Here is a 21624-nt window from a genome sequence, read left to right on the forward strand (position 1 = left end):
GGTCCTGCCTAGGGTCCGACTTGTGGAGCTACTGGAGTTGTTCCCGACATGAGTTTTCTCCCTCCCACATAAAGTTGAGCTGAAAACAGTTTTTGTTTATTTGTTTTTCATTGAATTTTGTCCCCAGAAATGTTCAGGTTTTCATTGCAACCCCCCAAACTAAAAACATTCAGGTTTGGATTGAAAAACCGAAACCAATAAATATCAGGGGGGTAGCCGTGTCAGTCTGTGTCCACAAAAGCGATGAAGCATCTGGTGGCACCTTAAAGATGAACACATTTATTTGGGCATAAGCTTTTGTGAGTAAAAAACCACTTCTTCAGATGCAATAAACTGAACATTTGAGGTGAAAGTTATACACCCACTGCGTTCCACTGCAGAGATGGCTGCATTTTGGCAACAGAGGCAGTGACTCGTGTAGATATTCATAACCTTGAGTGATGCATTGATCTCTGTGCTCTGAGAGCAGGACGGGTACGTGTATTGCTGCAAAGAGCTTTAGGGTCCTTCAAGCAGCAGAGTGCTAGGTAAATGTAAGGTATTCTGCATTATTATTGGGTAAGTAATGACCAGCTGCCTGGCATGGCTTGGTTAGAGCTGAGTGGTCTATTGAACTCCCCTCTCTAGGCCCCTAAATGAGCATCTCTTCCCAGTCCCACAGGAAAGCTGGCGCTTAGATTCTGTTTTCCTCTATGTGTGAGATGAAACTGTTGCACCAGAGGGAAGGCTGGGAAGCCCTGGGACAACGGGAGATTGGATGACTCTGTTGCTGAGCTGCCTTGGGGGCCACCGGGAGCTGGCATCTCTAGTCACCATGTGTTTGCACTGCACATGCTTTGCATGAAGGGTCCATTTGTGAATGGGTCATAGGGGTTGCGAGCAGGTTATGGGCAGGAGTAGTGTGTGTTATCCGAGGTCACCAGCTCAGTAGTCAAAGATGTTAAAGATGGTTACAAGCAACCTGTTGGTCTCTGTGACGGTCTATAATTAACTGTGATGACAATATCTATTCATCGTTTATTAACCCTTTATAAACTACTCACAAGTGGCATTTTGGCATCTGAAAAAGGTACGAATCCTAGCGTTTCTGAAGTGCGGGGTGGGACACTGAGTGGGGCTCCTGCCTTTAGCTTCATTCCAGCAGCTTGTGACGGGGCACCTGTGTAGCCAGGTGGAGCTGCTGTTTGCACCTGGGATGCATACCCGTGCTCAAGCACCGCCCATGCAAATGGCACTGTGCCTGTCCACACTAGGGGTTGCCCTGGCTCAGGATATATGCCCAGGGCAGAGCAGGCTTTGCTCACTGAACTCTTGGAAGATGAGGCAGTGATCATGATGGGGCACTTGGTCTCAGCAAGTTTTCCCCTCCCTAATGAAACTGGCATCCCACCCCAGGTTGATTACTGCAGCCCTCATTTTGGGCTCCGTTAGGATTACTCAGGTTTCCTAATGGGCTCTTTGGCTGCAGGGCGGAGGGGATTGCCCAGAGATGAGCGTCGGAGCCATCCAGCTGGCTGTGGAGGTCTCGCACCCAGAATCATTCATCTATGTGTTCTCGGATGCCCGGGCCAAAGACTACAAGCGCAAGCAGGAGTTGCTGCAGCTCCTGCAGCACAAACAGTCCCAGGTGAGAGTCCAGCTACTGGCTTGCAGCTGCGTTTCCAGGAGATGTCCCTTCTCTGTGGCCCAGGAGCCACTGAACGTACACTCCCTGAGCCCACAAGATGATGAAGAGCTGCGCAAAGGAAACCTTTTGCAAAGCACAACAGTACTCAGCTGTACTGGTCCTACAAAACCTATAAACAGTGCCATGTCTTTACCTCCGTCTGCTGGTACATTTTCTGTTGGCTAACTCTTGACATATATAGAGACATGGAGCCCTCTCGTAAAAGTTGTTCACATTGTAGTTGGCACATGCCAACCTGCTGCCAGCTGGGGAGGGAGGAGGATGGTTTGCATCTCCCCAGGTTGGACAGTCTCTTCTGACTTGGTTTGCTGTCATGCATTTCTCTGTGGCAGGTTGTGTTTGTGCTAACGGGGGATTGCGGGGACAGAAGCCATCCTGGGTATCGAGTGTACGAAGAAATTGCTGCTACCAGCTCTGGACAGATATTCCATCTGGATAAACAACAGGTGAAGGAGGTGAGTGGAAAAGACCTGAATTTTGTTACTTGTGAGCATCTCGAATGAACTCATGCAGAAAAATGATAAAAGACAAAAACACCTTGTCACCGGTAGGTGAACACTTTTCACAGAGCGATCACTCCCTATCTGACCTCTCAGTCCTCATCCGCAAAGGAAACCTGCCCAATGCCTTCAAAAGATAAGCCTGAGAGCTTAAATTCATCACTTCGCTAGAAACTAAAAATCATGGACTGAGCACAGACACGTCACTTATGGCTCATTACAACAAGCTGTTGGGTCTCCACACCTTTGAAAATCAGGCAAGTCCCTAAGTATGGACCCAGGAACCTGCCTTTAGACTCTGCCTTTGATGGTCTTGACCCCGCATGTCTGTGAAGTGCTCGGAGAGCAGGAGCCGAGCGTTTGTCTAACTATTAACAACAGTTTGGGAGTGGTGAGCTCTCCTTCTGCCTCCCTTCCCCGTCCCTCCCCGGCTGCTGGCTGCTGCACAGTCTACTGACAAGTATTCCCATGGGCAAGGGGCAGGTTAATCACTTGTCTGCTCCGAGAGGCTGAGTGGGAGCCATCTGGCAATAATAATTACGCCAGATTCTTTAATTCCTCCAACATCAGCAAGTGGGTGTGTTTGCTTTGTAACTGGAAAGGATCAGCCCTCGCTGTGGTCTCCTTTTCCCTGCACCCTGCCTCCCTCCCTGCTCCAGCACCTGCAAAACAGTGTGTTCGGGATAACCCATTAAGGCTGGAGCCTCAGACTGTTTTCCTTGTTCCCGTTATCTGGAGCCAGCTGCAGGGACCGATGGGACTAGTAAATGCCGTTGTAATCTGGCATTCATGTATGAGGTGTAACATGCTCTTTGGTACTCAGGTGGGTCCCTGTTACCAAAGTAATGGTACCCCAGTACCTGAGCATCCTGCAGCCTGTAGTGTATTTATCGTCACCATCCCCTGTGAGGCAGGGCAGGACTATTGGCCCATTGTACAGGTGGCAAACCTCAGCACAGAGACTAGTTGCTTGCCCAAGGTTACACAAAAGCCTGTGACAGAGCGTGGAGTTGAATCCAGGTCTCCTGAGTGCCAGGAGCTGGGACTTCAATCACTCAAAGTCCTGCACCATTCTTCTGGCTAGGGGCAGTCAGGGGTTTCCTGTTGCCAGCTGAACTCTGCTCTGGAGTTGAAGGGGCTCCCTCAGCCTGCTTCTTCCCTTGGGCGAAGGGAGGAACCGGAGCTGGATTTCTGTGTCCATATCTAACCTCCCCGGTGTCCTGTCACGTCTCTGTGTGCAGGGCCCACAGGGAGCAGGGGCTGGGCTCCGGCACTCGATCCCCTGCAGGACTTCCACAAGCAGGTTGTTTTTCTGTTTTACGGGAACAAAGCAAACAGTGCAAGGAGTGAAACCGAAGGGCAAAGGGAGGGGCAGGTGTGAGCAAGGGGCAGAGGGGCAGGTGTGAGCAAGGGGCAGAGGGGCAGGTGTGAGCAAGGCTGGAAGGAGCAAAGAACGTGCTAGGGAGCCTGGCTGTGTCCTGTGCTGCCTGTTCTGGCTGCCCCATCTCCCCTGCACGCCACCCCCCTGCTCAGCCCAACCCTGCGGTGTCCCAGGAGCTCCCCACGTCGCATATACTGGGCTCTGTCCAAATGTGTTTGTCTCAGACCTACGCATGGTGGAGGTTCTGGTACAGATCTGTGCCCTCCCTAGCCTGCTTTCCTCCCCGTGGAGAGCTCGCGATGTGCACCTCATGGCACCGTGATGGCTGGGGTTTGTGCGGTGCCCATTAAAGGATCTGCCGGCTTTCCCATGGGGCTAGAGGAGCCAGGCCTCGCCCTCCAGTTGAGTTGTTGCTCAAGATCTCGATGGCGAATCTTGAGAAGGCTCGGTCCCTCCTGCTCGTGTAGCTGACCTAATCTCTGTATGCATACAGTGTGTGTTTCCCCTGCCTAGTTTGTGCCTGGACTCTTACCTCTCCCGCACCTTCGGGGCAGAGGTAACCAGTGGCAACAGCCCTGACAGCAGACCCCCCTCCCAATATCTCAATGTCTCTGCATCTCAGCACACCGGGGAGCATCCTGGGTTTATGGCGGGGAGGTCTGTCATAGGAGGGGATCGCATTTCACCTTTGAGACGCCTTCCATTCCTATGTTCTTGCGCCACATCATCCTCTCTGCCCTGTAGGTGCTGAAATGGGTGGAAGAGGCTATCCAGGCCTCCAAAGTCCACCTGCTGTCCACAGACCACGAGCAGGGGGGAGAGCACACCTGGCTGGTTCCCTTTGACCCCAGCCTGAAGGAAGTCACCATCTCCGTGAGCGGCCCCGCTCCAGAGATCGAAGTCAGGGATCCGGCAGGTATGTACAAGGGCAGTGTCAGCAAGCAGGTCCCAATCTCGGGCAGGAGGAGGATGGTTCCGGCTATGGGAAGCGCCCAATGAGCAGCCTACACTGGCTGCGGGTCCACTGGCGCAAGCAGCAGAGAGCTAGGGGGTTAGAGCTAAAACGGTCCTGAGTTCAGTTCCCTTTGGGGACCCGACCAGGGGCTCATTTGATGAGTAAATGGGAGACTGAGACCAGGGAATAACCAAGCTGAACTGTGCTCAGGGAGATGAGCCACAAGACAAAAATCTGTTTGGCAAAAAGTAATGAGTTGCAAAGACCTTATTAAGCACTCAAGTGTCTCTCTTCCCCTCTGCCATGTTAAATTCATACTTTAATTTTATAAGAGGTGCTTTTCCCCATCCCTTCCGGGCTTTTTTTCCCCGCTATCAGTTGACAATGGCTGATTGACAGGAACTGCTCCTCAGCCACTGCAGTTACCCCACGTGGCTGGCTTTCCCCGAGCTTTGTCAATGCACGGTGTAAGCAATTGACCTGCAGAGAGTGCTGAGGACACGAGGGAGACTAAGAGGAATGCTATGGGGGCTCGGAGCTGGGAAGGGAGCAGTGCAGATAGGCAGCATGGGTGAACGAGTGACCCTCCCAACTCTGGGTCTCATGGAAGGGATTGAGACGCTGTGAATACTGAGGGTTTAGAATGAGCAGAGGGAAATGTGGGCAGCTCAGACACTGGGCTTCCGCCTTCCTCTGTCCTGGGCAGGCCGCAATGGGCAGATCCGTTGGGCCTGGCTTGTTGGAAAGCCACCAACTACTGGATGTAGCGGGGATGGGCTGTCCCTCCTGGGGACAGGGGAGCAGGAAGCAGGAGGCACTAACCCAAGGATTCTGCTTGCCGGTGCAGGGAAGATCCTTCAGAAAGACCGGGGCCTGGAGGAACACCTCAACATCCCGAATTCCGCCAAGGTGCTGACCGTCAAGCCTCACCGGCCAGGCATGTGGTCAGTCAAGGTAGGATGGAAGCGAAAGGAATTGCTGGGCCAGGGGCCTATCTACCCCTTTGCCTGAGGGGTTCTTCCACGTGCACATCCTGCATACGCCATGCCGTGCCAAGAGATGTGGAGAAATGTATAGATTGTGACTTCAGTATTTCTCTCGTCCCCAGCTTGCTCCCCGCGGTCTATCCCCTCTTTGGAGTGGAGACGCTGCAGCTGCCTCATTAACTGGTTCCAGCCTGTGCATCCTTCCCTGTAACACTCGAGTGTTGCCTCCCTAGTCCCCTGCCCCCTCTGGGAGCTGGGTCCCTTGTGATAGCTTCGGCCCTGATTCAGGAAGGGAGGCTGACCCAGGGGCTGGGTTTTCCCCTTCCTCCACCAGCTCCATTCTGGAAGGCAATGGACTGGCCACCGGGAATACTTGGTGGGATTCTAAGGAAAGCCAAGTGCCCTGACTAAATAGGGACATGGGACTTCTCAAGAAGGAGTCTATTGGTTAAGGGCACTTTGAAATCAACTCTAAAAGTCCCGGGGCCAGCTTCTCTACTGGGGTCGGGTGAACCTCCATCGAAGTAATGGAAATGCTCCCATTGGCAACGGAGAATTTGGCCTCGCTGAGCATAAAGATTCCTCCCACAATTCCACTTGTTCTGTCACTCCAGTCCTGTTGTGGTTCTCCAGGGCTGCAGAAGGAAGTGTGTGCCTGCCCAGAATGCAGGCTGTTAAAAAGGTCTGTCTGCAGCTTACTGCTGCCTCTCCCTTCTCCCCTATGCCCGGATCCTGCGTGCTGGGCGGCTTCAGGAGTCAGAGCTATGCCCTTTCTACACGTGCTGATGTGATGTCTCTGCTTGCTGTGTGTCTGGCTTTCAGATCCAGAGCAGCGGCCGCCACTCTGTGAGAATCACGGGCGTCAGCGCCATCGATTTCCGAGCCAGCTTTTCCCCCCAACCTACGTTTGACTTAAACCACCCCAGAGAGCGGCCTGTGCATGGTACCTCCTGCTCTTCCCAGGGCGCGCGTGCGTGTGTGTGGCGGGGGCAGTGTTATGTGTAAGACACGGAGTGGTAGAGCTAATGGAGCACCAGATAAGTGGGCTCCCGCTGCTCTGCTGGGCTCAGGGAGCAAGCTGCTATGTTCCACGTTTGCTGAAGCTTCCAGTGGCCTTCAGAGCAGCTCTGAGTGGAGCTTCTTGCAGCAATCCAGCCTGGAGCTGACAGGCATTATTGTTTATATGGCGGCGGTGCCTAGGGGTCCCAAACTAGAGCAGGGTCTCATTGTGCTGGGTGCTGCACAGACATAGAACAAATGCAGTCCCTGCCCCCAGGAGCACAAGATAAGACAGCAGGAGGCTGTGGGCAAGCAGGGGAGCCCAAGGTAACAATGAGATGAGCATGGAGAGCCGTGATCCCAGCGGCTGAGTAGCTGAGTGCCATGAATAATAGGGGTGATGTCTGCATCAGAGAGGAATGGTCACGGTGCTTCACAATGCCTGACCTGGATGCATTCCCATTCCTTGCCTTCCTCTGCTGCTTTCCCCTGTCTCTGCAGGGCTTCCTATCTCTGTGCTGATTAACTGCACTGGCTTGGAGCCTCCGGGGCACCTGAAGGGCGTGGAGCTGTACAACAGCTCTGGCCAGCCCCTTGTCTCCCTGCCGACACGGCCTTTGTCCAATGGCTCCTCCAGCCAGCTCTGGGTGGGATCCCAATTCCAGGCACCCAGGGAAAGTTTCTTGCTGAAAGTGACGGGGGAGGACCCAGATGGGCACCCACTGCAGCGTGTGTCGGGAATCGCCTACACCAGTGTGGTCCCAGGTGAGCGACTCTGTCTTGTTCAGCTGGAAGGGGTTTGGAGCTGGTGGCTTGATGCCTTTTTGTAGCTCTGAGAGTAACACTGGGAATAGGCCAACCAGCTTTTATTCATCTCACAAGCAGATACCTGAAATCACCCAGGAAAGGGCTGGGGGTAGGTGTCATGTCTGAATGGACACGGGCAGGGCCATTTCTCTAATACTCCCTCCCTGGTGGAACCCCACCTGTCTTGAGCGGGTTCATCTGTCCAACTTCCTTCCATGAGCACAAAACCTAGCCCTCTTCTGGGAGTAGGGTTTGTAGCTGCCTGCATAGCCAGTGACACGTTTATTTAAATGTACAGGCAAGGTTGGGGGAAGCTTGTCCTATTTGGCTCAAGGAATGAAGATGCTATTTCAAAGCATGGGTGAAGCAGATGTTGCAGTGATACGTGTGATATAAATGCCCAGAGAGGGAGGCGTAGCCAGTGTCATAATAGACTGTGGAATCGCAGCCTTTCACAGACAGGAGATATTTATTAAACCCAAACAGCTGCAATTAGAACAATGAACAAACAGGTTTCTCCACAGCTTTGAGATCCAGCTTAGTCTCCATTGTTTACCAGAACCACACCCTCGCTAGTACTCTATAGAGCACACAGAGTTCTAGTGTCTGCAGAATATACTGCAAGTAAACATACCATTACAGCAGGACCTGTACCTTACCGAATGGGGCCCTCGCTTTAGCTGTTATAGTGAGTTATTAGGACAAAGCCATTCAGGGGCTGCTCATTCTTTAAAGGAAAGACCGTTCTATTTCAGCACAGGGGTCCCGTTTGGGTTTTTTTCATGGTTATTTTTTTTCCTCCCCCCAATCAAATTTTCAATGTTCTGTTTCTGAGAATTATGGAATCTCAGTCTCTCTCTCTCTCTTTTTACCCCATGCCCCCCACTGCCCAGGTCTACCCAAAGTCAGCATGCCCAGTAAAATCCAGGCTTATCACAATCAGTCACTGCTGATCAGCTGCTCTGCCCAGAGCGAGATCCCTTTCCGACTGAAGCTCAGCCGTGGTGGGAAGATGCTTGGAAAGGATCAACTTTTCACGTAAGTCTCAGGCTCTACTGCAGTAAGTCAGTTACTTGGTAAATTTCCCTAAGCCTACATTAGTCATATAGGTAGCTATGGCCAGGATATTAATTACAAGGGCTAGCAATCCTCATGCTCCAGGGCACAAAATGATGTCCAGCTTGGGGGACAGGAAGGTATTTGCTCCATGGCATAATATTGCACTCTGTCTATGCAAAATAAACCCCTGAGCACTCTGTCTATGCAAGTGCTTCTGTCACCGCTGCACAGGGGGAGAGATTTTAGGAAAAATCCCAGTGTTGGCCCAGTTGTCAAAAACGGCTGAGGATCTGATTTTAGCCAGTCTGCCTCCTTCAAGGTGCCTCCAGTGAGGCTCTCCAGAATTAAGGTGCCATAAATGGTGAATTTCTTGTGAAAATCTCAGCCAGTGCCGAAAGAGGAGCTCTGGGTGTCTTCCTCTCCAGTCTCATGGGGGTTCTTTGGTTTGTTTCCCCAGGGATTCTGGGACCAGCAGCTGGGAGATCCCCGTGGTTTCCGGAAGCGATGAAGGTTTTTATGAGTGCACAGCAGTTAGCAAAGTTGGGGCAGCGCGAGCTCGCAGCTACCTCTCTGTCACAGGTCAGTCTGGGGAAGTGCGATGGGCTCTCGGGCAGGTGACAGCCTCGCCCAGCCACCCACAGAGCATGCTGCAATGAGGACTCCGCCCCTGGGCTTTGCTTCCAATATTTAATAGTCAAGCTCAGCACAGCACTTCAGTGTTAGAGGCCTCTGCATGATAGAGTTTGGGATTGACTCCAGTGGGGTACATGGGGGCTCAGGAGCCTGGATAATTGGACCCCACTGTTTGCTTCCCTCCATGCAGAGCCGCCTCCATACCTGGTGTCCCCCGGGAACATCACTGCATTGCCGGGAGAAGGAGTGATCATGTCTTGCCCAGTGTCAGGAGACGTTGCTTATAATCTGACCTGGAGCCGGGATGGGAAGGTGCTGCAGCCAGACGAGGGATGGGTGAGAGTCCTGCGGAACCTCTCGCTGGAGATTGTCAGCGTTCAGTTGGATGATGGTGGCCGGTACGAATGCACTGCAAGCAACGGCCATGGGACGGCTACTGCTTCCATCTGGCTCTTTGTTCAGGGTAAGCTGTCCTGTCTCCATGCAGTATCTGAGCCTTATCTCGAGACGATTACCTGCCCTTGGCTGGGACTGAAATCCCTTAGAGTCTGAGCTGGAGGGCGGGAATGTACCTGTTGCTTCTCCAGGGCATATGACAGAAGAGCAGGAAATGCAGTCAGATCCAGGAGTCTTACAGGGCCTGTTTTAAAAGGTCTGTGTCATCCTGTAGGGGTTTATATGAGCAGAAGCAGTGCAGGAGGCAGCATCCCCAGTACTTTGTGAAAGTCACTTGTCACGGATATCAGAGCTGGCTTGATAGCTCAGCAAAGCAAGCATCTCTTTGAGTCTCTGCTCTTCTGGGACCCCTGCTTCCTCTGCAAGCTCCCCAAGCCATAGATCGGCCTACTGGCAGGACTGCAGGCTGGGAACTTGCTGCTTTATTTAACTGCATGCCAAGAGAGATGGGGGGAATATTCCCACTGACTAAACAGGACATAAGGGAGGGGTGGAGCATGGCTGCACCCCCTACTGCACTGAGTAACCCAGTTAACCCTAGAATGACCGCTTCACTACACTGCTCCCCCCATTCAGTTGTGGGGCTGGAGGGAGCAGCTATATATGGCCCGTAGCCCCACCAATGGCAAGGCTGGATCTGAGGAACATCGCCGTTCCAGAAGCCCAGTTTCACTGCTCTCAGCTGCTGTTCCGTTGCTGCCTTCCGCTAGCACTGTGCTCCCCTTCTGCGGCAGGATGGGGAGAGCTGGGAACTGGGCCTCTGGAGTTGGGAGCAGGTGACTGGTGTCTGACATGTTGTGTTTCTCTGTGTGTAGAGGCGCCTCGAGGAAGGGTTGCCACAAGCTTGCAGTCGTTCACCAGGGGTGGGGAGGTGAGGCTCAACTGCACGACGCTGGGCCACCCTGCACCCCGAATCTCCTGGAAACGATGGGACCGTGCCCTGGAAAAGGACGGCAGGTAATGTTACCAGATCAGAGCCTCGGCCGCTTTACTCCTGGGCTTTGATGCAGAGCAGCCTGAGACTCATGATGCTGGGGTTGGGGGAGGGAAAGAGGGCACCTTTTCCACCCCGTGCGAACCAAAATGTATTGGGTACAAGGCTTTTCTTGCTGTTTCCAGTCCTCCTGCTGGTGGCAGCCGGCTCGGTCAGACCAAAGCTTCTAGCCAGGTTACAAAAAGTGGCTGCAGCCCAGGCTACGCTACACATCAGCCTCCTGCGTGTAAGGGGCTGGGGGCAGCAGTGGTGTGGCCAGCTTCCATGATAGGGGTTTGATGCTGTACTGTTTAGTCTAGGCCAGGCCTTGCCATCATGAAATGGAGGAGTTTGTCTCCCGGTGACTGTTGCAATGCTGGAGGGGCCGGGCTGCACCCCCCGAGTGTCTGTGCCTGGGCTAAAGAGGGATCTCCACTCTTGGAGGAGTTTGCTGAGTCATGTTTGTTCTCTTCATTCTGCTTGCTGTGCCGTGCTGCTTCTTTTCGGGGTGGATATTAAATGAGTCCCCCCAGGAAAGCAGAGAAGGATTTCTGGTGGTTCATGTGCCTGGAGAGGGCTGATAAAGGGAAAAAGGGGGAACCTGCAAGAAATGATATGAACCGCACATTAGAGATTAGAAGGACTCTGTCTAGTTAAAATTAATATATTTAAAAAAAACATGCTTCCTTATCTCTGCTGCTAATAACACTTGACGTTGCGGAGGCTGTGAAAGCGTGTTAAAATCAAACTGACTTTCACGCTTTGTAGCACTTTTTTGCAGCAGGGGGAGAGGAACAATGGAAATAAACTTACTTGTGACCTTGGTTTATTGTCAGTTTCTGATAAATTTCACTTTCTGGCTCACCCCACTAGTGCCATGTTGCAAATATTTAGGCTACAAACACTGTACTGGACATTTTTTTTGGTGTGTTTTTTTTTCTTTAATTGCAGAAAACCAAAAAAAGTAAATAAAACTTTCTGATTTTTTTTTCTTATTAATGGAAACATTCACTTTAGTTGTTAGGCCTCGTTTCTTCTGTAGCTGATCCATCTGTTCCTGTTTTCCATAAGGGCCAAACTTGAGCTGTGAATTCCCCTTTTAACTTTTTATTTGGGAAGAGCGCTCAGAGATTTTTTAGGGCAAGTCATGCTCTATTTTCTTCTTTTTCTAAGCTTTGTTTTCACGGTGACCTTCCCCCCACCCGTGCTCTTTTCTTTCTTGATCCAGGTTTTTCATAGATGCTCAGGGCACCCTGATAATCAAGGAGGCTGTCCCTGAGGATGCTGGGAATTATAGCTGCTTTGCTGCCAGTCGGATTGGATGGGATGAGCAGACAGTAATCCTACAGTACACAGGTACCAGCTCCTGTAGCTTGCCCTAATGCAGAATCTCCATTGGGAAGACTCCATTGACTTTGGAGGGGCGTTATTAATATTGTTTGTATTGTGGTGGTGCGCAGGAGGTCCATTCGTGGACAGGACCCTACTGTGCCAGGGGCTGTACAAGCGCATTGGAGAAGGCACTAGAGAACAGGGCCTCTGCAGAGGACTGTGGTAAGACCACTGGCCTTGGGATCACTTTGCTACAGGCAGATGCTTGCAATACTCCTCTGGGGCCTGATCCATTGAAGCCAATGGGCTTTGGATCGTGGCCATCGTTAACAAAGTCCTAGGGAGGCCTGCAATGGTGGATTCCCTTACCTGGGGTTACTTACTCTCCCAGGGGCTTGTTGGAAGATCTGGAGGGTCTTACTGAGCATTAAAGGCATCGCCTTCAGGAACAAAGCGGTGTGAGCAGAGAGCTGCCCAGCAAAACACTGATGATATTTTCTGGTTTCACGGTCTAGTTAAGATTAACCTTTCTGTTGTGTCTTATGGTTCCCTCGTCCCTGTCCTCTCCCCTCCTCTGTGCTGTAGACGGGACACAGCTGGTTTGAATGCTTGGTGTTTTCCTTAGGTGGATGCATGATCAGACTCTTGAACTTTGTGTCAAGTGCCTTGTTAAAGAGGTTACACTCCACCCTCATCATCAGGCTCTCTATTCGGAACCTCCCTCTGATTTATAACGCACCTTGTTACCTTCCATGTTACCTTCATTCTCACTTCAGCGCCTGTGTTGGATCAAGAAACTGGGGCCCTGAGGATGATCAATAACAATGTGTTACAATAATAACTCAACACTACTGCTCCCTCCGCAGCATTTCTCAAGCACCCCGCTTTTTCCTGGGATATTTCTAAGCAAGTGATTTTCCCAAGAAAATTTCAGCACACATTTTTATCGATTACAGAACGATAAGATCAGAAATGCAAGTTTCCAGAACACCTCCCTAATAACAATCCTGAAGCACCATTCCGGCTGGCCCAGAGTCTCACTAGCTAGGAAATACCGACCAAGAAACAGATTACAACATCAGGATGTAACACTGCAAAAAAACAAAAGAAATAGTATTTTTCACTTCACCTAATACAAGTACTGTAGTGCAGTCTCTTTGTCATGAAAGTTGAACTTACAAATGTAGAATTATGTACAAAAAATAACTGCACTCAAAAATAAAACAATGTAAAACTTTAGAGCCTACAAGTCCACTCAGTCCTACTTCTTGTTCAGCCAATTGATAAGACAAACACTTCTGTTTACATTTACGGGAGATACTGCTGAAATACAATGTCACCTGAAAGTGAGAACAGGCATTTGCACGGCACTTTTGTAGATGGTGTTGCAAGGTATTTTACATGCCAGATATGCTAAACATTCATATGTGCCTTCATGCTCTGGTCACCATTCCAGAGGACATGTTTCCATGCTGATGATGCTCATTAAAAAAATAATGCATTAATTAAATTTGTGACTGAACTCCTTGGGGGAGAATTGTATGTCTCCTGTTCTGTTTTACCTGCATTCTGCCATATATTTCAAATTATAACAGTCTTGGATGACTGCCCAGCACATGTTCGATTTAAAACACTCTCGCAGCAGATTTGACAAAATGTAAAGAAGGTACCAACATGAGATTTCTAAAAATAGCTACAGCACTTGACCCCAGGTTTAAGAATCTGAAGTGCTGTTCAAAATCTGAGAGGGACAAGGTGTGGAGCATGCTTTCAGAAGTCTTAAAAGTGCAACACTACGATGTGGAAACTAAAGAACCCAAACCACCAAAATAGAAAATGAATCTTCTGCTGATGGCATCTGACTCAGACGATGAAAATGAACATGCGTCAGTCTGCACTGCTTTGGATCGTTATCAAGGAGAACCCGTCATCAGCATGGACTCACATCCCCTGGAATGGGGATTGAAGCATGAAGGGACATATGAATCTTTAGCTCATCTGGCATGTAAATATCTTGCAACACCAGCTACAACAGTGCCATGCGAATGCCTGTTCTCACTTTCAGGTGACCCTGTAAACAAGAAGAGGGCAGCATTATCTCCTGCAAATTGTAACCAAACTTGTTTGTCAGAGCGATTGGCTGAACAAGAAGTAGGACTGCGTGGACTTTTAGGCTCTAAAGTTTTACGTTGTTTTGTTTTTGAGTGCAGTTATATAGCAAAAAAATCTACTTCACTCGCTCCGGATCTTCCACGGCACTTCGGCGGCGGGTCCTTCACTCGCTCCGGGTCTTGCGTGGCACTTCGGCGGCGGGTCCTTTCCTTGCTCCGGGTCTTCAGCGGCTCAAGGACCCGCCACCGAAATGCCACCGATGATCTGGAGCGCTACCAGGTGAGTAAAAATTAAAAAGGTGCGGGCACAGGACCCTCTTAGGCATAGGGCCTGATTCCGGGGAATTGGCAAATCGGCCTAAAGCCGGCCCTGACGGTACTTGTATGAGGTGAATTGAAAAGTACTGTTTCTTTTGTTTATCATTTTTACAGTACAAATATTTGTAATAAAAATAATAATATAAAGTGAGCACTGTACACTTTGTATTCTGTGTTGTAATAGAAATCAATATTTGAAAATATAGAAAACATCCAAAATATTTAATAAATTTCGATTGGTAGCCTATTGTTTAACAGTGCGGTTAGTCATGATAATTTTTTTGTGCGTTAACTGCAATTAATCAACCACCCTAATAATAATCCTTCCTTTCTCCCATCCTTTTTCTTGCCTATTTAGACTATAGGCTTTCTGGGAAAGGGGTTGTCTCTCACCATGTGCTGTACAGCGCCTGGCACAATGGGGCCTTATTGGGCCCCGGGCACTGCTGTAACATTAATAATGCATGTTTGTGTGACCTTCAAGATCTTGCCTTCAAACCCACCTGTAAAGTGGCTAGCATGAAATGTGCACCCTGTAAATAGTGTCTGGCAAAATGAATCAGTGGCATAAACCAGAGCTGGGGCAGCTTGGGGGAATCATATGTTAAACAGACGGGCAAGGGAAAAGAAAGATTCGTTGTAGCATCAAGAATGAGTTCTCATCGTTAGGTGAGGACCCTCAGCAAGCCTATTGGTGCGTGGTATCCTCTGGTTATGTGAGACTGTGGGAGCTGCAGTCTGTTGCCAAGCACTGCATTGCATCTCTGCAGAACAGTTTGCCATAGGCATTTGCCCTTGGAGTGCTGGGTGGGTGTGGGGGCTCCCAAGCCGATGCTTCATCCCCATAGATGTCTCTCTCCCGGGGCCATGGTGTTTCTGGGGTATCTTGTGCATGCTCGTGAAGTGCTTTCCAGCGTGGAATAAATTTGGAGCCTTTTTGTGTGTGTCTTGGATACAGAATCTCCCCATGTCGCTGCGGTGAGTCCTGTTGTGCAGGCCCTGCTGGGAGAAGATGCGATGCTGGAGTGCCACATTTCCGGGGTACCACCTCCCCAGATCATATGGTACAAAGGTAGGACTGGAATTAACTGAAGGGAGCAGTGCAACAGTTTTGGGGGGGTAGGGGCATATTAACTACCCCCCTACGCTTAACACAGACAGATTGCATCTCCCAGTCCATTATCCCTTTCCTGCCGATGGACTCCACTTCACAGCCTCACCTGGCTAGCCGTCTTCTCGCTCCTGAGACCTCGAACCTCTCTCTACCCTGCCAGCCAGCAGCAGTCCATTCTGCACTGCATTGCACCTGCTGCTTGGACCATTCTGTGTTTGGGATGCCCCATCTTAGCCTGCCCTGGCAATGAATACAGAAAATCCCCTTGGCAGGAGAAAGAACCTTCCTGCGATATTTCCAGCTCAATTTTGCAGGCTCAGGTTCTGTATCCAAACAAACTAACTCTCCATCCCTTTGAAGATTTGCCCATTGATGGCAAGAGAAGGCAGGAAGGGGCTCTGAGGTGCTAAGGCAGTGAGGAATAAAGGTTTGACGTTCAGTATCTTTCCTTGGCCAGGGGAACAGGAAGTGGCATCTTCTCCGCCAGGTGCCCATCGGGCGGTCCTGCAGCTCCAGGCAGTGCAGGAGGAGGATTCAGGAGAGTACATCTGCGAGGCCGTCAGTGAGGTGGGGGTCTCCTTTGATGGCATCCTGCTGCAAGTTGGCTGTAAGTCTTGACTTATGAAGCTTTGGGCTCTTTCAGATTATTCAAAAAAAAGCAGCTAACTGTGGCAAATGACCCACTCTGCTGGGGTGTATGCAGTGTTGTTGTAGCCATGTCGGTCGCAGGATATTAGAGAGACCAGGTGGGTGAGGTAGTATCTTTTATTGGCCCAATCGAAGTTGGTGTAATAAAAGATAGATATTACCTCACCCACCTTGTCTCTCGATGAGAGAATTCACAAGAGTTTAGACTGGAATGGCCCAGTTCTGCACTCTGAGCTGTTCACTGATACCTCCACTCTCTGCCCTGTTACTCTCTCTGCTCCCGTCAGTAACAACTGAGGTTTATAGCAGCCAGCCTAGTTCTTTCCAGACTCTGGATTTCATCCTGCCCTTGAGCTCTGCACCCACAGTGAAGTCTGTGGGGCTTTCCAGGGCCTAAGTGAGGACAGGATTTAGTTCTGGATGTTCAACACAACCAAGATCCCTTCACTCACCACTGGAATGCAGCCTTTTCTAGGGTGGAAACGCGGCAACCAGCACTGTGCTATCTGGCAGGAGTTCTAGCTACAGGGGGCGAAGAGTCTAACCATGAAACTGTAGGGGGCTTTCTAGTGATGCATGACACCTCGGGGCAGGAATTGAAGAAGAAGGCTGCGTCCATTTGAAGTTGCAGGGTGGATTTGGGCAGGTAAAGTAAATGCTCAAGGTGAGAGAGGGCCAGGATGTGGGACACCTCTAGCGTCACGCAGAGTGTAAAGGGATCACGTCCTCGTCTGCTCAGGGACTGCACTTCACATCTCTTCCAAACAGTTGTTTTACTGCAGTAGCGGGAGGCCCTGTTGTGCCAGGCCCTGTACAGACTCCCAGGGAGAGGAACTCCCTGCCCTGGAGAGCCAGGGCTGCCCAGAGGATTCAGGGGGCCTGGGACAAAGCGGGGGAGCTGCGGCGCTTGTACTCACATGACGGCGGTCCGGCAGCACTGAAGGGCCCCCCGCCGCTGAAATACCGCCGAAGACCCAGACTGCCGATTATAAGTAGCAGGCATCAACATCAAAGTTGGTTGCCTAAGAAATAAAAATAGAAACGCCGTCTAAGCTCTAACAAACTAAACAGGATCTGAAGCCATCTTTCACCCTAATAGATGTTACAGGCAGCTCACAGTTCTCAATACACAGACTGAACTGCCTGTCAGCCTGGGACTAATCTCCCCAGTTCAAAGTCTTTGTCTTCCAGATGATCTTCCAGGTGCTGAGATGGGGGAGGAGAGAGGCCAAGCGATGATGTCACTGTTCCTCTTTTATCCTTTCTTGTAGCTGCTAGAAGGATCCTTGCTGCGGAGGTTAGGCTGCCCTCATTGGGTAGGTGCTTTCTCTGTGGAGTCTCTGGGATAGTGGATTCTTCTTGATGGGCCACCGACGCCTATCTGGCCGGTGATCGTTTCTCCTCGGTCCCTACTGAAAGGCAAGCTGTGTGCTTCTCCCAGCCTCCCACGGAATTTCAGTAACACATAGCAACACTTCACAACTTCACATGCAGTCGTAGGCGCTGACTTCCCATCTTTCTCGGGGGTGCTTGACCCCCACTCTGCCCCTGGCGCCGCCCCCACTCCATGCCTTCCATGAGGCCCTGCCCTGCCCTGCCCCCATTCTAACCGCTTCCCCAAAGTCCCTACCTCAACTCCATCCTCTCCCTGCCCCTATTCCAACTCCTTCCCCGAATTCTCGCCCCGGCCCTGCCTCTTCCCTGCCTCCTCCCCTGAGTGCACCACGTTCCCGCTCCTTCCCCCTCCCTCCCGAGCATGCTCATGCTGCCAAACAGCTGTTTGGTGGTGACTGGGCAGGAAGTGCTGGGAGGTAGGCAGAGGAGCAGCGACATGGCGCACTCAGGGGAGGAGGAGGAGGTGGGGTGGGGGTGAGGGGAGCTTGACTGCCAGTGAGTGCAGAGCACCCACTAATTTTTTCCCGTGGGTGCTCCAGCCCCCACGCACCCACGGAGTTGGCGCCCATGCATGCAATGATAGTACATACAATTCAACAGGAGAATGAGGTTCAACAGATCAAAGCTTTTAAAATACCTCACAGGGAATGCGTTGTACAAAACGTATCATAATCATAGAACTGGAGAGGTTATCTAGTCCAGTCTCTGGCACTCATGGCAGGACTAATTATCTAGTCCATTCCTGAAAGGTGATTGTCTAACCTGCTCTTAAAAATCTCCAATGATGGAGGTCCCACAACCTCCCTAGGCAATTTATTCCAGTGCTTAACCACCCTGACAGTTAGGAAGTTTTCTCTAATGTCCAACCTAAACCACCCTTGCTGCAATTTAAGCCCACTGCTTCTTGTCCTATCCTCAGAGGTTAAGAAAAACATTTTTTTCTTCCCCCTCCTTGTAACAACCTTTTACATACTTGAAAACTGTTATCCTGTCCCCTCTCAGTCTTCTCTTCTCCAGACTAAACACCCATTTTTTTCAATCTTCCCTCATAGCTCATGTTTTCTAGAACTTTAATCATTTTTGTTGCTCTTCTCTGGACTGTCTCCAGTTTGTCCACATCTTTCCTGAAATGTGGCACCCAGAACTGGACACAATACTCCAGTTGAGGCCTAATCAGTGCGGAGTAGAGCGGAAGAATTACTTCTCGTGTCCTGCTTACAACACTCCTGCTAATACAGCCCAGAATGATGTTTGCTTTTTTTTGCAACAGTGTTACACCGTTGGCTCATATTTAGCTTATGGTCCACTATGACCCCCAGATCCCTTTCCGCAGTACTCCTTCCCAGGCAGTCATTTCCCATTTTGTATGTGTGCAACTGATGGTTCCTTCCTAAGTGGAGTACTTTGCATTTGTTCTTATTGAATTTCATCCTATTTACTTCAGACCATTTCTCCAGTTTGTCCAGATCATTTTGAATTTTAATCCTGTCCTCTAAAGCGCTTGCAACTCTTCCCAGTTTGGTATCATCCAAAAACGTAATCTGTCACGATCATATGACAGTGGTGAAAGTGGGGGTTCCAGGGTGCTACTTTGAGGTACAGAGTGTCATACTTCTATAGGAGACGCATTACTGCCAATGGTTCTGTCATTCTCTTCACTTGGAATGCAGGAGGGCTGGAGGCTTGGAAGAACATGGTATGAAGGTGCTGTGGTTAAACAGAAAGGAAGGCATGTGTCTCTGGCTGTGGTCAGAGTAGGTGAAATTGAAAATGTTTCATGGTCAAAAATGTGTAGCGCAAAAGTGGGAAAGGGGCAGATTCCCAGGCGATGCCATGGCTCCAGAAAGGGGCAAGACAGCCTGGTGAGAGCTAGCCTGAGGACAGCATACTGATTAGCTCTGACCTGGAATGGGAAAGTGGTTAATCCAGAAGGGAAGGGCCTGATTCTGAAGTGTAGCTGGGTCTGCCTCCAGGGGGGCGAGAGATCCTGTCGACACAAATAAGCCGCCACTGGAATTCACTCCCAGTTATCTCCAACCCTTGCAATGGATGCAGGTAAATCTCTCTCCCCCATTTAGCTGTATCCGGCACTGGTTTTCTTGACTTCTGCTGCAGTGCCATTGTGCATTGCTCTCACAGAACAGGGAGGTCTCAGCCATCACCCTGCCTGGAGATAGGAGTTTTGTGTCTTTCTGTGGAGGTCTAGGACCTTCCCTTCCCTACAACACCATGCCACGTACACCGTATTCTCCTGGGCTGGCTCCAGCCGTCCTATACAACACTCTGCAGCCAAGTGGTTTTGTGTGTCCACACCTGCAGACTGCCCCTCATGCCAGCAGTGCCACTGAGGCCAATGTCTGCGTGGGGTTTATGGGACTGAGCCCTGCACCATGGTGAGCAGAATTGGACTGGAGCATCTGCCCTCGGTTCAGCGTGGGGAGGGGAGGCAGAGGAGACGCCCTGCCGGGTGGAGCAGAGGAGACAGGCTGGTTACTAGCTCTGGGAGTGAGAGCAGCGCTAGCCTTGTGGCAGTCCTTGGTGGTGGGTTCACATCATTAGGCGAGTGACCTGCTCCGGGTCACGCAGACCCGCTCAGGCTCAGAGACTCTCGTTTAGGGGCCAAGCCAAGATGAAACCTTGGGACTTCTCAGCTGCAAAATCCGTGCTCGTCCTTTCCGCCCCCAGCGTGCTGGACAGAGCAGATGGGGCCCAACTAGCATGAATGGGGTGACTGACTGAGGGGAACTCCTCCCTGCACATACAGTGGTGTGGGCTGAGCTGGCTCCAGGCCCCATGGCTTTTCCCGGTGGGATGCAGAGGCTGAGCTGTTTTGAAACAAGATGACCCTCTGCACAGCCCGTTCCCCTAGGTCAAGTGCAGAGCAGCTGCAGTTCCCGTTGGTACAGACTGCAGAGCAGTTGCCAGCAGCGGAGCGGGATTTCCTCAGGCAGTGGGTCCCAGCCAACACCCCCCATGCACCCGGCCCTGGGGTCCAATTGCTCTGCTGTCGGCACGCTGGCCCGCCGCTGAAACGCAGCTGGCTCTCTACCGTTCTCCAGTGCAGTGCGGGTCCAGGAGGAGCTAGTGAACGGGGAAAAGCACCAAGAGGCGTAGTCGAAGCCAGCAAAAGCAGATATGAGTGCTTAGGCATGAAAGCAGCTTCCCCAGCCTGGTGGCTGTGTCACTGTCTGGGCAGCAGTGGGGAATGCCAGCTCCTGGCTCTTACGAGAGGACATGTTGCCACCTCCATGGGAGAGGAGGCTCAATGCCTAGCCAGGCAGGTATGGCGCTTCTGTTTACTGGTCGGGAAGCCTCTCCTCCCCTGCATCAGTGTGACCCGGCTCAGTCCCACGCCTCTTGGGTCTGAGCAGAGTCGTGTCACCACACAATGGGGCACGGAGCAGTTTGTGCTTCCTAGTGGTGGGCAGGTGCTCTCCGGGGAATGTGTAGGGAGGGAGAGGGTTAGAAAGCCCCCAGCCTCTGTGTTCTTGGACCCGCTGCTTTGCTGGGAAGGTGACTCTCACTCCTGTTGTTGTGATACTTTCAGGAGGAATTTCCCAATTCTGTCCCCGCTTCTGTAGGGTGGGAACTCTGAGGAATCTCGGAGGAGTCTCTTCCCACTCGCCACCCATTCTTTGTTCTTCCTTGAACGCTCTTCGGCCATGAGGTTTTGGACTGCTCCCTCCGTCCATCACAGCTGAGGCCTGGATGGGGGCCACTCTGCATCCTGTTATTAATGCTCTTAGATCAGCCAGCTACTCCCTAACCCCAGAGACTGAAGCCATGTCTTTGCTAGGACTATAGCCCAGTCAGGCCTGGTTACGACATGGTTGTCCCCTGAGCTCATTACAGCACGGGTGAAGTGTGTAGTGAGAATGGGACCTGACTGGGTCCAGTCTTGGCTCTAGTCTAGGTCTAGTGCAGGTGAGCTCTGTCTCTGCAGCCTGCCTGCCTGGCCCCTGCCAGCCTGGGGAGGGAAAGAGGGGGACTTGGGAGGGAAGAATTTGCCAGTGAGACTCCCCACATGTTGATGGTGAAAAAAGCCGCCTCCCACTCTTTGGAGCACACTAAGAATTGAGGATGTGAGTAGCCCAGCAGCTGCTGTTGTGGTTTGGAGAAGACAGGGTGTGTTTGGGGATTTTCAGAAATCTTTGTGTATTTGCACGGACACACAAGAACAGAACAAAGACGTGATGCAGCTTAGTGAGGAGCAGCCGCCAAAAGGATACACAAGACAAGGAATCAACCTCCTCTTCTGAACAGGCTGGCC

At 51.1% G+C, this 21624-nt stretch overlaps 1 protein-coding gene across 5 annotated transcripts in view; it reads left to right on the forward strand.

The window, feature by feature from the left end:
- The window catches only part of HMCN2 (hemicentin 2), a 117529-nt gene that overhangs the window by 6058 nt on the left and 89847 nt on the right, over positions 1-21624 (forward strand). For 3 of the 5 annotated variants that reach the window (XM_030535297.1, XM_030535298.1, XM_030535301.1), the window contains exons 3-15: positions 1469-1627; positions 2020-2142; positions 4313-4484; positions 5371-5477; positions 6332-6452; positions 7010-7273; positions 8209-8353; positions 8832-8953; positions 9198-9470; positions 10279-10420; positions 11665-11792; positions 15156-15269; positions 15769-15918. In XM_030535297.1, coding sequence (XP_030391157.1) covers positions 1469-1627; positions 2020-2142; positions 4313-4484; positions 5371-5477; positions 6332-6452; positions 7010-7273; positions 8209-8353; positions 8832-8953; positions 9198-9470; positions 10279-10420; positions 11665-11792; positions 15156-15269; positions 15769-15918 — 2020 coding nt within the window. The remainder of the gene's footprint in view (positions 1-1468; positions 1628-2019; positions 2143-4312; positions 4485-5370; positions 5478-6331; positions 6453-7009; positions 7274-8208; positions 8354-8831; positions 8954-9197; positions 9471-10278; positions 10421-11664; positions 11793-15155; positions 15270-15768; positions 15919-21624) is intronic. The other 2 variants (XM_030535300.1, XM_030535299.1) reach the window with 2 other exon arrangements.

The sequence above is a fragment of the Gopherus evgoodei genome, chromosome 16, assembly GCF_007399415.2.
Source record: "Gopherus evgoodei ecotype Sinaloan lineage chromosome 16, rGopEvg1_v1.p, whole genome shotgun sequence".
NCBI classification, from domain to species: Eukaryota; Metazoa; Chordata; order Testudines; family Testudinidae; genus Gopherus; species Gopherus evgoodei.